Genomic DNA, 19,931 nt, shown 5'->3' on the forward strand with positions numbered 1-19,931 from the left:
ACAATTACCACACAACTGAGCAAGATCAAAACTCTGAAAGCTGTTTTTCTAAATAAACTATGAGACAAAGCATGAAAATCTCATTTATCTTTATAGAAGAAAATATAAATATCACAAACTTGGTCAATGTAAAAAATAACACAATTAATAAAAATAGCTAAGGCCAGATACTATTGTTAAATTCTTCTTCTTTCATACTAAAACAACTCAAAGCATCAGTCCATAATGACACTAAGTATTGAAACAGGGTATTTAGAAATTTTCATAAAAATTTCACAGTGACTTTGGAGTAAAAACCTAATAATCTGTTAGACTGAATCTAGTAATAAAAACTATGGGCTTGTATTTTATGTCCTTATTACTTCATTTTTCTGGGGAATTCTAGCAATTCATTTTCTTTATTTTACTAAAGGATCAATCCAAAAAACATTAAAGGAGGAAAACCGGTCCTTCACCATAGTTTGAGAAACACTGTAATAAAAAGTCAACAAATACAGTCATTTCTTAGTGTAGGGGATTGGTTACAGGACCATCGACAGATACCAAAATCTGTGGATGTTAAAGTTCCTTATATAAAATGGTGTAGTATTTACATATAACCTACACCCTTTCTCCCGCATACTTTAAATCACCTCCACATTACTTGTAATACCTAATACAATAGCTACATATCACTTCATCTGCGTGAACTCAATGTAGTACTCATTATGCAGTAAGTTTTGCTTTTTGGACCTTTGTGAATTTTTTTCCTGTATTTTAATCGGTTGTTGACTGAATCTCTGGATGCAAAACTCCAGGATATAAAGGGCCAACTCTACTCTCTAAAGGTTAATAAATCAAAAATAAAAACGAAAAAACACAAACACTTCAAAATTATTCCCCTGTGGCAGTGAGCCTAGGGGTGAGTAGGAGGAATTTATCTATACTACAGAAACTCTCATTCTGTATTAAACCTATGTGTCTCCATGGAATAGTACACAGCCATAAAAAACAATGAAATCGTATCCTTTTCAGTAACATGGATGGAGGTTATTATCCTTAGGAAACTAAGGCAGGAATAGAAAACCAAATACTACATGTTCTTACTTATAAGTGGGAGCTAAACACTGAGTATACATGGGCACAAAGAAAGGAACAATGTAAGACACCAGGGCCTACTTGAAGGTTGGGATAAAAAAAAAATTACCTATCAGGCAATATGCTTATTACCCGGGTGACAAAATAATCTGTACACCAAACCCCCATGACACGCAATTTACCTATATAACAAACCTGCACATGTACCCATGAACCTAAAAGTTTAAATAAAATACCTTTTGAAGCTGATAAACAAACAAACAGCTTAAAAGGAAATACAACAAGCTATTAGAAGTCATAGAAACTTGGTGGTAGATTTATGGGTGTTCACTCTATAATTATTTCAACTTTCTTGATGCTCACAATAAAATGACGGAAAACAAAAAAGCAAACAAAAAAACTTGTGTCTATTTCTCTCATAGTTTGTAAGCTTCTCAGAAGCAGAAACTAGTACTTTTATCTCCTATGCATCTAAAAAACTGCCAAACATATGAGTAATTTATTAAATAAACTGCAGTAAATTAAAACCAAAAACTTTAAGTGAACAGATGTGACATTTAAATAATAATTAAAAGCAAAACCAAAATTTAGTTTTGAAGGTTATGTTGAAAGGCAATATAACGTAGCCCATGGGCCTTGGAGTTAGGCTGGGTTCTTAATCTTGTCTTTGTCACTCATTAGCTGTGTGGTCTAAGCTTTAGATTCCTCAACTTTAAAACAGATTACCTGGCCAGGCGCAGTGGTTCACACCTATAATACCAACACTGTGGGAGGCCAAGGCGGGCAGATCACCTGAGGTCAGGAGTTCGAGGCCAGCCTAACCAATATGGTGAAACCCTCCGCCTCTACTAAAAATACAAAAATTAGCCGGGCGTGGTGGCGTGTGCCTGTTGTCCCAGCTACTCAGGAGGTTGAGACACAACAACTGCTTGAACCCGGGAGGCGGAGGTTGCAGCGAGCTGAAATTGTGCTACTGCACTCCAGCCTGGGTGACAAAGCAAGACTTCATCTCAAAAAAAACCACACACAAACAGACTATCTACTCTGATAGGATTAATATGAGGACTGAAAGAGGTAGTGGACATAGATGGGTTAGCACAATGCTAAGCACAGAGGCAGTAATCATGTCACCTGCTATTTTTCTCTGAAACGTAAAACCTGGGGAATAATCATAACACTAACCCATTTTACTTACAGATAATCCACTTTTCCATTGCATCCAAAGAGAGGTATTCACAAGGCATCTTAAAAAGAGAACATATACATTTGCAGTTAAAAGAAATTCTAAAAAATATTCCATATTGAGTCACTCTCCTCCCCTTCTCCCGATAACTTACTACCCAACTCTTCGCCCAAACACTACCACAACAAATTTGAAGAGCTGGATAAAATTTTATTACCTATACTGAAACTTGCAATCAATAAATAACAATGAGAGGTGTGCCCCTTTCACATCTGCACACCCTTAAACCTCTCTTTAAAAAATATTGTTGCTAATTATCTTTAATCTGGTAAATGACAACTTATCAATTTCTCAAGTCTATTTCAAAGTTTACAATATTCCAAAAGATAAAATTTTAGTCAAGATAAAAGACATTTATGTGTCTGAATGCTCACTGTCTCACCAAAATCAGTAGCTATGCGTGTGTATTCTCCATATGTGGAACACCTATGTTCATAAATACAGAGAATAGACGGAAAAGAATACAAAGGAATACAACAATGATTTTGTCTACTTGGTGAGATGTGGGGTGATTTTTGTTTTTTCTTTATACTTCAAATTTTTCTATCATGATAAAGCAAAACAAACTTTTTAACTTTAAAGAAAAAAGTACTCATACTATTTACCATATTAATTTATCACCAGTTTTCATTAAGACTCTAAAGCTAAAAAACCTGAACAATATGACTTAAGTAATGAACATTTTATAATGAACTTCAACTAATAAGCTAATGCTAATTAGAAACAAACTGCAACAGCATTGCTGAACTATTATTTTTTAAAAGTCACTTTATTTTCATTCAAAAGAGAAAAATAGAACCATACAGTGTCGGATTGCGCTGGATTAAGCATTGTACTAGGTGCACTGATGAGGCTTAATAACTGGGCATTTCTCCACTGGTCAGCTGAAAGATTCCTTCGAGGATATACCATTTGAAGAGAAATTAGTGCATCTGAAAGAGACTAATTAAAATACGAAAAAGAAAGCTGAAGAATTTTGTTTTCCTTTTCTGTTTACATTCCAGCTATAATTGCTGTGGGTTTCTAACTATACCATTATAAAACAACACAGCCTAATTACAGCCATGCTCCTTATAATATCTGAGTTGGGTTGCAGCTCCTCTCCTCCAGAATTTTTTTTGCTAATGTTATAAAAACTACACAGATTCTGCATTTTTGAGCAAAAGCTTAGGTCAGAAACTCATGTTATTTTCTTAAAGGTTAAAATATGTGGCAATCTTGGGAACTTTATTCCAAAAGGAACAGACAGCCTACTGTCATCTTTCTGTCAATACAAGTTTCCATTCTGATAGCTTTAAAAGAAAAAGACTTTGGGGTTATATGACTAAGTGTTAATAAAACTCAACATGCTTTATATTTCTCTAAAGAATGTCTTATAAAAATAATACACTGTATCTCATCTTAATAAATTACTTCTCTTTATCAACTGGTTTGTTGATTACAGCTTTATTATCAAGATATTTAATGTTTCATCTCAAATGTTTCTTTCTTGCTTTCATAAATGTCTTTTGCTATTAATCCCTGCTTCCTAAAAATTCTGTAAAGAGTGATTCTTTTTTTTTTTTTTTTTGAGATGGAGTCTCGCTCTTTCGCCCAAGCTGCAGTGCAGTGGCGTGATCTCTGCTCACTGCAAGCTCCGCCTCCCAGGTTCATGCCTCAGCCTCCGGAGTAGCTGGAACTACAGGCGCCCGCCACCACGCCCGGCTAATTTTTGTATTTTTAATAGAGACTGGGTTTCACCGTGTTAGCCAGGATGGTCTCAATCACCTGACCTCGTGATCCGCCCGCCTCGGCCTCCCAAAGTGTTGGGATTACAGGTGTGAGCCACCACACCTGGCCTTAAGAATGATTCTTTAATCTGACTGCACACAGAGTGCCAGAAGTTTGTTCTGAAAACAGAATACAGGGCTCCAACTGAAATTTAGTGAACCTGAACCTCTGGAAACAGAACCCCAGAATCTATCATTTTATTAAGCTACACAAAGTGATTCTGACGTAGCCAACTAAGAATGTTTTAAAAATTATGTTAATTTTTTTTAATCCTGGGAAATTTGGGAGGTTGTATGTTATGGGAATTTACCGCTTCCTCTAGATTTTCTAGTTTGTGTGTACAGAGATGTTCCTAGTAGTCTCTGATAATCTTTCGTATTTCTGTGGGATTGGTTGTGATATTGCCTTTCTCATTTGATTCTGCTTATTTGCATCTTCTCTTTTTTCCTTGTTAATCTAGCTAGGAGTCTGTCAACCTTGTTGACAATCCTTTCAAAGAACTAACTTTTTGTTTTCGTTGATCCTTTGTATGGTCTTTGGGGTCTCAATTTCATTTAGCTTTGCTGTTATTTTGGTTATTTATTTTCACTGCAGGCTTTAGGTTTAGTTCATTCTTCTTTTTCCAGTACCTTTAAAGTGCAAAGTTAGAGGCCGGGCGCGGTGGCTCAAGCCTGTAATCCCAGCACTTTGGGAGGCCGAGACGGGCGGATCACGAGGTCAGGAAATCAAGACCATCCTGGCTAACACGGTGAAACCCCGTCTCTACTAAAAAATACAAAAAACTAGCCGGGCGAGGTGGCGGGCGCCTGTAGTCCCAGCTACTCGGGAGGCTGAGGCAGGAGAATGGCGTGAACCCGGGAGGCGGAGCTTGCTGTGAGCCGAGATCCGGCCACTGCACTCCAGCCTGGGTGACAAAGCGAGACTCCGTCTCAAAAAAAAAGAATTTAAAAAAAAAAAAAAAGTGCAAGGTTAGGTTATTAATTTGAGCTATTTTTATCATCTTTTTAGTACCATATACTTTCCTCTTAACACTGCTTTTGCCACATTCCAGAGGTTTCAGTATGTTGTGTCACTATTTTCATTTGTTTCAAAGAATTTTTTATTTCTGACTTAATTTCATTATTTACCCAAGTCATTCAGGATAAAATTGTTTAGTTTCCAGGTATTTGTGTGGATTTGAGAATTCCTCTTGGTACTGACCTCTATTTTTACTCCAGTATGGTCTGAGAAGATGCTTGGCATGATTTTAATTTATTGAGATTTGCTTTATGAAACCAGGAATAAACAGAAATCCTGAACAGACCAATAATGAGTAATTAAATTGAATCAATAATAAAATACCCATCAACCAGAAAAAGCCATGGGCCACACAGATTCACAGCTAAACTCTACCAGACATACAATCCTACTGAAATTATTTCAAAAAGTTGAGGGGGAGGGGCTCCTCCTTATCAGTCTATGAGTGCAGTATCATCCTGGTACTAAAATCTAGTAAAAATACAACAACAAAGAAAGAAAACTACAGACCAATATTCCTGATGAACATAGACACAAAAATTGTCAACAAAATACTTGCAAATCAAATCCAGCAGGACATCAAAAAGTTAATTCACCATGATCAAGTGGGCTTTATTCCTGGGATGCAAGGTTGGTTCAACAAATAAATCAATAAATGTGATTAACTAAACAAAATTTTATAAAACACCATATGATCATCTCAATACATGCAGAAAAAGCATTCGATAAAATCCAATATCCCTTCATGACAAAACTTTCAACTAACTAGGCATCGAAGGAACATACCTCAAAATAATCAGTGCCATCTATGACAAACCCATAGCCAATATACTGAATGGGTAAAAGCTAGAAGCATTCCCCTAAGAACTGGAACAAGACAAGGGTGTCTGTACTCCTACCACTTCTATTCAACACAGTACTGAAAAGTCCTAACCAGAGCAGTCAAGCAAGAGAAAGAAATAAAAGGCATCCAAATAGAAAAAAAGGAAGTCAAATTATCTCTGTTCATTGACAATATAATTCTATACCTAGAAAACTAAATGACTTCAGCAAAGTCTCAGGATACAAAAATCAACATACAAAAATTAGCAGCATTTCTACACACCAATAACATTCAAGCTGAGGACTCAAGAACAAAACCCTGGCCGGGCACGGTGGCTCATGCCTATAATCCCAGCACTTTGAGAGGCCAAGTCAGGCAGATCACCTGAGGTCTGGAGTTTGAGACAAGCCTGGCCAACATAGTGAAACCCCATCTCTACTAAAAACACAAAAATTAGCTGGGCGTGGTGGCAGGCATCTGTAATCCCAGCTACTGAGGAGGCAAAGGTAGGAGAATTGCTTGAACCCGGGAGGTGGGGATTGCAGTAAGCCAAGATGGCACCACTGTACTCCAGCCTGGGTGACAGAGTGAGACTCCATCAACAAAGAAGGAAGGAAAGAAGAAAGGAAGGAAGGGAGGGAGAGAGAGAGGAGAGGGGAGGGGAAGGGAGGGGAGGGGAGGGGAGAGGAGAGGAAGAAAGGAAAGGAAAGAAAGGAAGGAAAGAAGGAAAGAAAGGAAAAAAAGAAAGAAAAGAAAGAGAAAGAAAAAGAGAGAAAGAAAGAAAAGAAAAGAAAGGAAGGCAGGCAGGCAGGCAGGCAGGCAAGCAAGCAAACAAGCAAGCAATCCCACTTACAATAGCCACAAAAAGATAAAATAACTAGGAATACACCTAACCAAGGAGGTGAAACCTCTCTAAGAGAAGAACTAGAAAACGGTGCTGAAAGAAATCACAGATAACACAAAGAAATGGAAAAGCATTCTATGCTCATAGGCTGGAGGAATCAATATCATTAAAACTACCATAATGCCCAAAGCAATTTAAAGATTCAACACTATTCCAATCAAAGTACCGTCATTTTTCACAGAATTAGAAAAATCTATTCTAAAACATATATGGAACCAAAAACCAGCCTGAATAGCAAAGGCAAAGTAAAGAGACAACTTACAGAATGGGAGAAAATAATTGCAACTATGTACCCAACACAGGACTAATATCCAGAATCTATAAGGAACTTAAACCAACAAGAAAAAAATCAAACCACCCCATTAATATGTGGGCAAAGAACGTGAATAAACACCTCTCAAAAGAACACATATAACCAGCCAACAACCATATGAAAAAATGCTCAGCATCACTAATCATCAGAGAGATGCAAATCAAAACCACTGGTAAAATGGGTACCATCTTACACCAGTCAGAATGGCAATTATTAAAAAGTCAAAAAAATAACAGATGTTGGCAAGGCTACTGGAGAAAAGGAAATGCTTATACACTGTTAGTGGGAATGCAAATTAACTCAAACCCTATGGAAAGCAGTTTGTTGACTTCTGAAAGAACCAAAAATAGAATTACCATGCAACCCAGCAATTTTCATTACTGGGTAGATGCTCAAAGGAAAACAAACTGTTCTACCAAAAACACACTTGTACTCGTATGTTCACTGCAGCTCTATTCCCAACAGCAAAGACATGGAATCAACCCAGGTGCCCATCAACAGTGGATGGGATAAAAAGAGTGTGGTACATATGCACCATGGAACACCATGCAGCCATAAAAAGGAACAAAATCATGTCTTTCTCCAGCAACATGGATGGAACTGGAGGCCATTATCGTAAGACACTTAATGCAGAAACAGAAAACCAAATACTTACTGTACTCACTTATAAGGGGAAGCTAAACATTGGGTACACATGGACACAAAGCAACAATAGACACTGGGGACTCCAAAAGTGGGAAGGAGGGGGACAAGAACTGAAAAGCTACCTACTGGGTACCATTTCACTACTTTGGCAACGGGATCATTAGAAGTCCAAACCCAGCATCACACAATATACTCATTTAACAAACTTGCACATGTACCCCATGAATCTAAACAAGAAACAGAAAAACAAACCCTGGCAAATAAACAATAGTGTTTTATCAAAATTCTAAGGTATCATGGAATATTAGAAAAAAATCAAGATTGGAAAATAACTGGTCTAATTCAAATGAATTATCCTATGTAATTATCAATAACCTACTATCTACTGAATATGTTAATGTGCTAACGATACTATATAGAACTTAAAAAGATAGCCAAGAGCCTAGCTTGGAATTTTCAACAGGCTGTCAAGGAAATTTTCAACACCTAAGTGGAAAAAGAACCAAATCTAAAATAGTTAAATAAAAACAAGACCATACATGATTAGGGAAAAATCCTAAATGGATCCAGAGAGAAAAGAGGAGAGGAATAGAAAAGACAGTTCCGGGTGGGGAAAAACCACTACTGATATTAGAGACAGGAGATGACCATGATATGTGCAGCATTTTGAGGAATTCTGATACTTCCATCTAAAATGTTTTTTTTAAATTTCAAAACTGATGCCATCTACTAGCTTCTTGCAAACTAATAATTCAACCAATTTCCAGACAGAAAACCTATATAAATTTGTGTATAATGTAGCTACGCAAATCTGGAAAAAATTCTTCAGAATTTTCATGGGAGTAAAAAAATTCAAAGAAAATTATTGGTGTTAACTGTATGTCAAGAAAAAAGCACAGTGGCCAGGTGCAGTAGCTCATGCCTATAATCCTAGCACTTCGGGAGGCTGAGGTGGGTGGACTGCCTGAGCTCAGGAATTCGAGACCAGCCTGGGAAATATAGTTAAACCCTGTCACTACTAAAATTACAAAAAATTAGCCAGGCGTGGTAGTGCAGGCCTGTAATCCCAGCTACTCCCGAGGCAGAGGCAGGAGAATCACTTGAGCCCAGGAGGCTGAAGCTGCAGTGAGCTGAGATTGCACCACTGCATTCTGGCTGGGGCGACAGAGCGAGACGCTGTCTCAAATAAAGAAAAAAGCACAGACTTACACAAGGTATTAACTTTCATGATTCAAAGAGAACAATGTAGACCAAGATTATAGTATCCTGGGCTTCAGTTCTGGTTTTGCCACCATTATTACCAGATGACTTACCTTGTCATGATACTGCTCCAGCCCTTAATCCTTAGCTATAAATAATGAGATTGGATGAGATACCTATAAATTTCCTTGAAGTGTTTAGAAACTACCATTCTGTGAATCAGCCCTTCTGCAGAGAATCCATAATGACAAGACTACTTACAACCAAAATTATTTCATTATTTTTAATATCTCTTAAAAGATAGTCATTTCAAATTATTTTCATAAAACCCCTGTCATTTTTTTCATTAAGAGACTATAATAATAAAGTTAAAATTTATCAAATACTCTGTACTTTTTAATGAAGCAATTCATTTAATTCTTCTAAGAACCATATGAAATTAAGTGCTATTATTATTCCATTTTTACTGGTAAGAAAACTGAGGTATTGTGAGGTTAAGTAACTTGACAAATATTATACTATAATTTGCAGAATTGCTACTAAAACCTATTAGTGTGAGAACAGACCCTCTCAAATACCACATGGTAAATTCTATTGTTTAGTGCTGTATTAAAATCTAAAAAACTATAATGAAATCAATCAATATATTCTTGAGTCTCTATACACTATTCTGAATCTCATTAATTAGTTCCCTGTCCATAATTAGATAAAAGCACACATAACTATTACTTATATCCCATTATAGTATTTTTCAAAAAGAAGATTATCCCTTTATCCAACTATCTATCCTCACGCTATGTTATATGCCTATTCTCTCATATGCCTAACAACTGTCTCTTACCTTGCTATGGGGTACAAATTCTTCCATCATCTTCTTTAAAGGGTTTTCATAATCCACAATCATCTGGCCAAGGCGTGGGTATTCTCTGTCACTTAAAACAGACATATCAAATTTCAATGAGTTGTAATCTATCACATTGAGCATTTTAGAAAGACTTTTATAATGCAAATCTACCTTGCTCCATGAGTCATTTCATGGGCATAGTTGTATAATCCAATGATTGCCTTCCTTTCTTCAATTCGAGACAGCAGTATCATTAGTGTTGTATAGGTTATAATTAAATCTAAGTAGTTCTTTGTTAAATCAAAGTTTACAGTCTAGGAGAAAAAAAAATCAAGTTCAACTACTTCCTATTTCTTAAAATTTAAAACACACACAAAATCTTCACAGAAGCTATTGAGAGCTAATAATTTTCTGTATTTATTTTATCCCCATTCTAAAATGCTATCTAATTCCTTTCACTAAAAGCATGTCTAAAACTTGGCAGTTACAGATAACAGTTTTGTGTTTGACACAATTTCATGGATGAAAGAAAAAGAGCTTGTGATCACTATATTCAAACTGGTAACAGTTCAAAAGGATAAAAGCCAGAATAATAAGGAACACTGGTGCCAATCTCACTAAAGAGGAAAAAAAATTATTCTTTTTAAAGTTCACCATTAAGTAAATGGAGACAATTTTCACTTTGACTTCTTGTATCTAAAAATTATCATACTAAGAAAGAGTCCAAGTATGCCTTTTAGAGAGAAAATATTATCCACTTAACTTTTGAAAATTGGGCCTATTAAATAAAATACTAAAGTTAATGTGTATTTCCCAAGATGTACAAGACTTAAACTCAGTGATAATCAAAACAAATAAAGAGAATATACACTTTACTTTTTTAAAAAGCTATAAAACAAGCCAATTAATAATGCTAAAACTTTATATGCTAGTTACATAATCCAGCTAAAGAAAAGCAATTGGTCCCCTGAGCTCTTCTGGAAACAGAATAATTGGACATTTTTCTGAAAATGATACTTACAATATCAAAGAAGACTTGGCAAACGTCAATAGTATTCAGCAATTCACAAACATGGTCCTGAAAAGAAATACTTATTGTAATCTTTTATCTGTATAAATCCGTTTAAATTCAGAGAACACAAACAAATAAGGTATGTTTTAAATTTCAGTTCTGGAAGATTTCTATTTTATTATTTACAAGTGACACAGCAATTTACACAATTAATAAACATTTAAATCTACTTCTGAAATGTTAAATATTATATATTAAAATACATACCTTAAATTCCATAACATCTACAAATGTGAAGTAATATAATGCCAGATTTTTCAGAATCTCTGATTTTTCTTTCTGTAGTTGTGCAAGCTGTTGCTGTTAAAACAAAATTAGAATGCATTGCTCATAGAGAACAAAAATATTTAATTTTACTACAAACTATCTTCTTTTATGACTGCTATATGGAAGCACAAGCTTTTAGAATAATACTTCTAGATGATTAAGGCTTTTTAAAAAACCAAAGTACTCGAGACAGCAACTGCTAATAGTGATCAGCAACTGACAGTGTGAGGCTATAAAACAAATCAAAGCATATTAGTACCAAAGTGCACTACTATTGAGGAAAATCTGAAAGTGTTAGGAAAAAAGTATCAAATGAACTCTTAAAAAATTAAAAACAAGTCATGAGCATGATCACATTACTAGAAATGGGAGAAAAGAAGGTGAAAAACATTACAACTTACACTACAAAAAAACAATATGCTATATAAATTTGGAACTTACCAAAAAGAACATCCAGGTAAAGCCACGTTACGCATGCAAAATAAAATGTAGATACAAACATAAAATACGGTAACGGTTCCCTGACCAGATCCACAAAACACAATAATATATTAAACAAAAGCAAAAACCACAACAACAAAAAAGAAATGAGAAAGAAGCAAAACTAGAGTTAAGACATGAAAGAGGGAAATGTGAAAGACAAATAGTATTTTAATCAACTGTATAACTAAATTTACAAAAGTCCCAATTTTTCTTTTAAAATCAACTTACATCAATCAATGATATAATTTCTAAAAGAATCTAGCTATTTTTAATGCCCTATAAGATTCTCAGCATTCCAATAAATGATCTAGAACCTTGATACTCTTGAGTGCAGTTTGCTGAATAGCCACTCCCACACCATTTAGGAGCATGTTAGAAAAGCAGAATCTCAGGCTTACCTCAGATCTACTGAATCTGAATCTGCCTTTTAACAAGATACCCAGGTGTTGTAAACATACATTAAATGTGTAAGAAGTTTATTCAGAACATGAGAAAACTGGAAAATATAAGTGGCTCAAAATATCAGATTTGCTATCAAAGCCCATACAAGGCTGAGGCCTTCATATGGTTCTGAATTACACTTAGGAACATTAGGGTGAAGATGCCTCCACACATAATTGTACTGAACCACTGTGATATGTCAGAAATTTTACAGCAGTGAGCCTAACTAACATCAGAGGAATTTTTTTTTTAAACTACAAAAAGCCAATTTAAAACAGTAAGCACAGCAGTCTGCTAGACCCTACTATTATAAGGGTAAACCACCCTAAATATTGCACTCCCTGAAGACATTTAAAGAAGTAATTCTATCTAGAAAATATTCACACTCAAGCCTGTAATCCCAGCACTTTGGAAGGCCAAGATGGGTGGATCACCTGAGGTCAGCAGTTCAAGACCAGCCTGACCAACATGGTGAAACCCTGTCTCTACTAAAAATACAAAAATTAGCTAGGCGTGATGACGCATGCCTGTAATACAACCTACTCAGGAGGCTGAGACAGAATCGCTTGAACCTGGGAGGAGGAGGTTGCAGTAAGCCTAGACTGAGCCACTGTACTCCAGCCTGCGTGACAGAGATGAGACTCCATCTCAAAATCAAAAGAAAATACTCACAAACGAAATATTTCATTACATACCAGACAAATTAAGACATATACTTGTAGTGACTATTTTTAGCTTCATCTGTGAGAGTAGCTGACTCTATTTTGCACAACATAATCTGTTTCAGAACAATTTCATGTTTATATATGCACATTTTAATCCTTACTACTCCAAAAACATCAAGTGAATTACTTACTACCTTATTCAACAACATTAAACATTTAGAATTGATGTCTTAGTCCTTTTTCCTGCTTTTCAGTACTTTAAACTTGAGTTTCAAAATACAATAGGTGAAAGTACATTCATAATAATAAGATATGAAGGGTATAATTTGGTTTACATTGGGCTTAATAATCCCAATTTATTTTAGTTGCCCTAGTGTAATTTTATTGTGTCCCCTTCCCTTCCAACTTCTGTGTCCTAGTCTGAACAATAAATAATACGGTTACCATCTTACTATGAGCCTTAAATGGTCTTAAATACAAATCTCATTTTCCATATTAAGAACCTAAGAACTACAGACCTTAAAACAACCTTCTTAAAGTTACAACTACTTAATGACAGAGCCAAGATTGGAAATCTCATCTCTTTACTTCTGAAAGTGTTCTTTCTACCATTCTACATGCCCATCGTTTCCCTTTTTAATAAAATCTCACAGGCTAAATTTCTCATTCAACTTTATTTCCCCCAAAGTTGTATATGACCAGACTCTACTTAGCTACAAACATTTATCAAACACTACTAGATGCCTAAATTCAAAACAGTCAAGCTTTCAAGGCCCTCCACAATCTGGCCCTAACTTACTTTTCCAATCTACATTTCCCCTACATGTATTCACACACTACATATGGTAGCCAAAACAATCTATTCACTACCTTCTATACACATCTCCTGCTTTCTTACTGTTTCCTCTACTGGAATGTCAGAATCCCACCATTTAAACATGTCCAAACCCCACTATTCCTAAAGCACTGAGTTTAAATGCTAATCCCATTTCCAGAAAACCATACCTGATTGAACTCCTTCCCTGAAATGCTAACATCTCCCTCCTCTAAACATGTATAATGTCTAACAGCAGCTATCACTTTCTATCTTCTATAATAGCTATCTCCAGCACAATTAGACAGTGTACCAAACTCAAGTTTTAATTTCCCTAGTCCGTATCATACAGTTCTGGACACAGGAAGTATCCAATGCAAACATCTATCAGATAAGGGATTATAATGACAAACTTCAAAGACTATCAGTGTCAGATGATATGTTTTGGGAGGTGATGCTAGAAAGCATACCTTATGCAACCATGGCTAAGTGACAACATCTCCAGCCTAATACCCTCCTCATCAAAATGGAAGCTGATGTGGACAATTAACCAAGATAATGTACATAAGAATATGTAGCAATGCCTCGCAGCCAGAAGCTGTACATTAAATATTAAGTGAATAACAAAGGAAGTTTGCAGATCACTTCTTCAAAATAAGTATAATAAAACTTTAATATTCCTCAATATTAGCCATAGTATTTCTAATAAGAGCTGATATTTACTGAGCATACATTATGTGTCAGGCATCGATTGTTCCAAACATTTTACAGGTCTCTCACACAATCCTCACAATATCTCTATGCAATCACGTTCCCCATTTCAATGAAAATAAATTCCATAAAGCCTGGGTGAAAGAGGTCAACTACAACAATGAAGAACAAAAGTGTCTACAACTCTCTTGCTTCAACTACAAAAAACGCTACATTTTAGTTCCTAAAGTGAGGGAGACTAGATACTACCAAAAATTACTAGTATCTGGAACAAAGTTTTCTTAATTCAATATCTCATTGTTTTATAGAAAATAAAAAGCAGAAAATGGCCTCAGAACATAGATAACACATTGTTCGAAGTAATACAACAGAACATTAGAAAAGTACTATTGTGAGAAAAAATTGATTCTATTCACTACACTAATACTTTATTTTGAGGATGGAGTCTTGCTCTATTGCCCAGGCTGGAGTGTAGTGGTGTTATGTCGGCTCACTGCAATCTCTGTCTCCTGAGTTCAAGCAATTCTCCTGCCTCACCCTCCCGAGTAGCAGGGACTACAGGCAGACACCATATATCCAGCTAATTTCTTTGTAATTTTAGTAGAGACGGGGTTTCACTATGTTGACCAGGCTGGTCTCAAACTCCTAATTTTAGGTAATCCTCCCGTCTTGGCCTCCCAAAGTGCTGGGATTACAAGCATGAGCCACTGTACCCGGCCCCAATACACTAATACTTATAAAAGCATATTCATGTGATACATGCAAATATTTTAGCAAAGTATTTGTATAATGTTTTCCTTAAACTTTTTAGCTATGGGTCATTATTCTAAATATTCAAGAAAAATATGTAAAAACTGAAAATAAACTGGATAAACATCAGGCATGCTTACGGCAAGGAACCTATCTCTAAATTGAAAAGTCCTGGTAATTGATCTTTGTTCAATTAAGAAGCTTTTTCCACACAAATATAAGTATCTAGAAAATTGATGGAAATTTATTATTTATTCTAAATCCTCAAGTATTTCATTCTTCCAGAGAAAAAGCAATGGCAAATTACTATAAGGAATTAGTGCCCACAGAGCTAAACCACTGAATACAAAGGAACGTGGGTATAGTTTTTATTCGCTCATTTCAATTATTACCTTCTACTGTTATTGAAATTGCTTATTCATAAATTATTTTTCTTAATCTAAGTTTTGCTAGTATTTTGTTCCTCTTAAAAAACAACCAAATTCAGAAGTTTGGTTTCAAGGAATGCCTTGCTCAAACTCTTAGTATGATATTCTAAGGCCAGGCTGTTTAAAGTAAGAGTGTACTGAGATGCTATTTGGGTAAATCTCTGCCTAAACTGTCCCAGCTACCACCCTAGTCATCAACTCTCATGTGGACCCCTACAGTAGCATCCTAACTAGTCTCTGTACTTCTGCTCATGCCTCTTCAATCTTCTCCACATAGCAGCAGCCCAGTGAACGTATTTGGTTTTATTCTTTCTTTTTTTTTTTTTTTTTTGAGACAGAGTTTGGCTCCTGTTGCCCAGGCTGGAGTTCAATGGCACAATCTTGGCTCACCGCAACCTCTGTTTACCAGGTTCAAGCAATTCTCCTGCCTCAGCCTCGGGCCGAGTAGCTGGGATTACAGGCATGTGCCAGCACGCCCAGCTAATTTTGTATTTTTAGTAGAGACGGAGTTTCTCCATATTGGTCAGGCTGGTCTCGAACTCCCAACCTCAGGTGATCCGCCCTCCTAGGCCTCCCAAAGTGCTGGGATTACAGGCGTGAGCCACCATGCCCAGCCACAGTGAACATTTTAAAGCACCACACTACCCTAAAAAAACTGATTCCACTGATGTTATGCAAGATGTTAACAGCACGTGACGAATATAGGGGAATTCTCTATACTGTTTTTGCAAATTTTCTGTAAGTCTAACAATACTTCAATATAAAATTCATTTTTTAATTCCAACAGTTTCATCTCACAATTGGAATAAAATACAAACTCTTTACCAGTGCCTCAGAATAAAGTCTATATCAAAGCCCTTGCCTATCTCTAAGACCTCATCTTCTTTCATGCTCCTCCACCGTCACTCAGTATAGTTGCCATATTGGTCTTTCAGCTGTGTTTGCATTCACCAAGTGTGTTCCCACCGCAGAGCCTTTGCACTTGTTCTTTCTCACGTCTGGGGTGCTCTTCAACATTTCTTAGCGTAGCTTACTCCCTCACCTCACTTCTCTTCTCTTCAGTGAGGGAGAGAAGATACTACCAATTTTAAAATTTCATTGCTAGTCATAAATGAACTTGATAGTAGGTATAAATTCATGTCTCAAATGAGTTTCTAAATTGATTTAATCCCTTGAATAAAATTTCCAAAGTTGGGTAAAATACTTCACATTATGTCCTTTCAGAGTAGGAAAGCATAAAAGAAATGAGTGGCAACTAACAAGACATATGCATATCAAACACAAGCAAATCTCTTAAGATTACCAAAAAATTCTAATTAACACAAAGAATAGTCATGTTTTAAAAGAACCTTAGGATCCTATTTAAAATTATTTGTAGTACATTTCTTTTTTCATATACAAAGTGATTTTACTGGCAGTAAATATTTCAGAAATGCATTTTTCTGAGGAAACGGTGGTAAATATATGTTAGGAAAATATATCCAGGCCAGGTGCGGAGGCTCATGCCTGTAATCCCAGCACTTTGGGAGGCCAAGGTGGGCAGATCACCTGAGGTCAGGAGTTCAAGACGAGCCTGGACAACATGGTGAAACCCATCTCTACTAAAAATACAAAAATTAACCGGGCATGGCAGGTTAGCCACCTGTGTTCCCAGCTACTCCGGACGCTGAGGTAAGAGAATCACTTGAACTTGGGAGGTGGAGGCTGCAGTAAGCCAAGATTGTGCCATTGTACTCCAGCCTGGGCAAAAAGGGGAGGGGAGTGGGGAATGGGAGGGGAGTGGAGGGGATTGAAGGGGAGGAGAGGGGAGGGGAAAGGGAGGGGAGGGGAGGGGGAAGGGGAAGGGGGAGGGAAGAGGGAAGGGGAGAGAAGAGGGAAGGGGTGGGAGAAAGGAAAGTTGGTTATCCTAACACTAGCCTAGTAAAATATGCATTACTGAATTACTGAGTGTTTAAGATATATTACCAAACTGAATCCTCTTAATACTTTTTCAAGGTACATTACTTTTTTTATTGTGGTAAAATACACATAACATAAAATTTACCATTTTAACCTTTTTCAAAGGGTGCCGTTCAGTGGCTTTAAGCACATTTGCACTGCTGTGTGACCATCAGCACCATCCATCTCCAGATGGTTTTCATCTTCTCAATCAAAACACATTTTAATCCTCATTTTGCAGATACAGAAACAGACCAGAAAAGGGTAAGATGCCAATCCGGGTCTACGAGATTTCAAAACTTGAAACACTTCTTCAATACACTTCAACATTCAAGTTGCTTTACAATGACATAAAAATAGTGCAGGGACAAGCTAAAGAAAATATTTGTATTTAATTATATTATAATCAATTACACAGACTTAAACTTCTAAAAAATCTCATTCAACCCTTTCACTTTATAATTAAGGTTATGTTTCTCTAAATTCATATTGCCAGTCTTCTGATTAAATTAATTCTGGAATGCACAAAGAGTTTTCTATTAAAGAACTGAAAGGCAAAGAAAAAAAATTAAAATTTGTGTCCATGCCTCCTTGCAATAGAACTCTACTGCCTCTCCCATTAAGCACTGTTGTCTATTTTCCCACCCTTCCCATCTTGGCTGGCCTTGTGACTTGCTTTGAGCAATAGATAGAAAGCAGCAGAAACAACGAGTCACTTCTAAGTCTAGGGCAAGGTCTTACAGCTTCTGATTTTGCTCTTTTGGAACACTGTCCTGAAGTGCTGTACATGAAGAAGCCTGAGATCTCGTATCACATACAGAAAGGGCACTTCAGCATCCCTGCTGTTCCAGCTGGTCCCATCCCCCAGAATGCACCAGTGGAATGCACTGCGGCAACCTAAAACCAGTGAGACCAGCAGAGGAACTGCCCAGTCAACCCACAGAATCATAAGAAAAAAGCTGCTGTCGTTTTAAGCCACGAAATTTAGAGGTGATCTGTTATGCAGCAATAGGTTACTGAAACAATTAACATCAAGTTCAGCAATATAGATTAAAATAATCTCTATTTCACCACCTGAGCACATTAATGTGCCTCAGCTAAAACTTTTAAAAATTTAAGATTCTGGCTATAGATGGTCAAATTAAAGCAAACTTGAAATTAATTTTATCATCAGTGCTACAAAAATCACTAATTATATACCGTGGTATAGTGGGGTTGGTCAACCGTAACATTTTTGTATAAAAGGTATCACACTGCATTAATAATACAATTTACCTCATTTAATGGCACTATTTTCCATTACAAATAGAAATATAAATAGGTTAGTTCCTCTACATTCAATCTTAATAATTTTTTAAAACCTTTCTGTGATTAACTTACTTTCAAAACCAGTACACCAGGCATAAATCAAGCTTTTCTTACTGATTAGATGTCATCATTGTAATTGATAATTACACAGATTTATTTATGTCAAGGTGGCCTCAGATGCTATTGACACGTACAAGATAATCTGACATTAAATGGTCCTTGCCTGCTATACTTAAGAGTTTTTATTTCTCTATCAATTATCATTTGCTCCTGATGAGAGTTCCTTTTAATGTACAGTGTGTTAGAAAATATACTTGTTACAATTTTGCCTAACTGACTCAACAAGCTTGGTCACAGGATAACTAAAATGCTTTTCTCTGAATAAACTTCATTTATTCTAGAATACCATTTCTAGTTGTTCAAAATCATTTGGTTTTTTACAGCTTTATTAGGGTACAGTTTACTTACCATGAAATGTACCCATCATAAGTGAAAAATAATTTTAGTAAATTAGAGTTGTGAAACTATTCACTCTATCCAGCTTTAGAACATTTCCATCATCCCAAACCCTTGTGCCCATTTACAGTTAATCCTGCTGTTACTCCCAAGCCATAGGCAACTACTGATTTGCTCTCTGTCTCAATAAACTTTCCTTTTCTAGACATTTCCTATAAAAGAGAATCAGACAATATGCAGCTTTTCATATCTGGCTTCACTTACTCTGTTACAGCATTTATCATAGTTTGTTCCTTTTAATTGGTGAGTAGTATTCTGTTAAAGGTGCACACCACATTTTGTTTATTCATTCATCAGTTAATAGGCATTTGAACTGTTTCCAGTTCAGGGCTATCATGAATAACAAATTCTGCTATGAACATGTCTTTGGGTAGACATATTTTCATTTCTCTTCGGATAAGTCCCAGAAGTGGAATTGCTTCCTTCCTAACTCTGAGATGTGATTCAGAGAGGCAAGTGACATGAAAAGTACAGATAAGTGAAGAATTACTGTAGTAACATTTTATTCATTTAGATAACAAATATATTAACCTATTACATTACCAGGCATTGTGGGAGAAGCTGAGAAAAAATATGAATAAAGCACTGACCCTGCCCTAAACCAGCTCATTGTCTGGTGAGGGATGTGTATATAGGTATATAGGTGTACAGGGAACTCCCAATTGTTTTTTGTTTTTTGGTTTTGTTGGCTTTTTTGTTCTT

At 36.1% G+C, this 19,931-nt stretch overlaps 1 protein-coding gene across 3 annotated transcripts in view; it reads right to left on the reverse strand.

Moving 5' to 3' along the window:
- NCKAP1 (NCK associated protein 1) overlaps positions 1 to 19,931 on the reverse strand; it is a 112,405-nt gene that overhangs the window by 64,946 nt on the left and 27,528 nt on the right. For all 3 annotated transcript variants that reach the window (XM_025404072.1, XM_025404074.1, XM_025404073.1), the window contains 6 exons: positions 11,116 to 11,208; positions 10,858 to 10,914; positions 10,008 to 10,150; positions 9,834 to 9,924; positions 3,125 to 3,262; positions 2,273 to 2,321 (listed from right to left, as the gene is read on the reverse strand). In XM_025404072.1, coding sequence (XP_025259857.1) covers positions 2,273 to 2,321; positions 3,125 to 3,262; positions 9,834 to 9,924; positions 10,008 to 10,150; positions 10,858 to 10,914; positions 11,116 to 11,208 — 571 coding nt within the window. The remainder of the gene's footprint in view (positions 1 to 2,272; positions 2,322 to 3,124; positions 3,263 to 9,833; positions 9,925 to 10,007; positions 10,151 to 10,857; positions 10,915 to 11,115; positions 11,209 to 19,931) is intronic.

Source organism: Theropithecus gelada, chromosome 12 (assembly GCF_003255815.1).
Source record: "Theropithecus gelada isolate Dixy chromosome 12, Tgel_1.0, whole genome shotgun sequence".
Classification (NCBI taxonomy): Eukaryota; Metazoa; Chordata; class Mammalia; order Primates; family Cercopithecidae; genus Theropithecus; species Theropithecus gelada.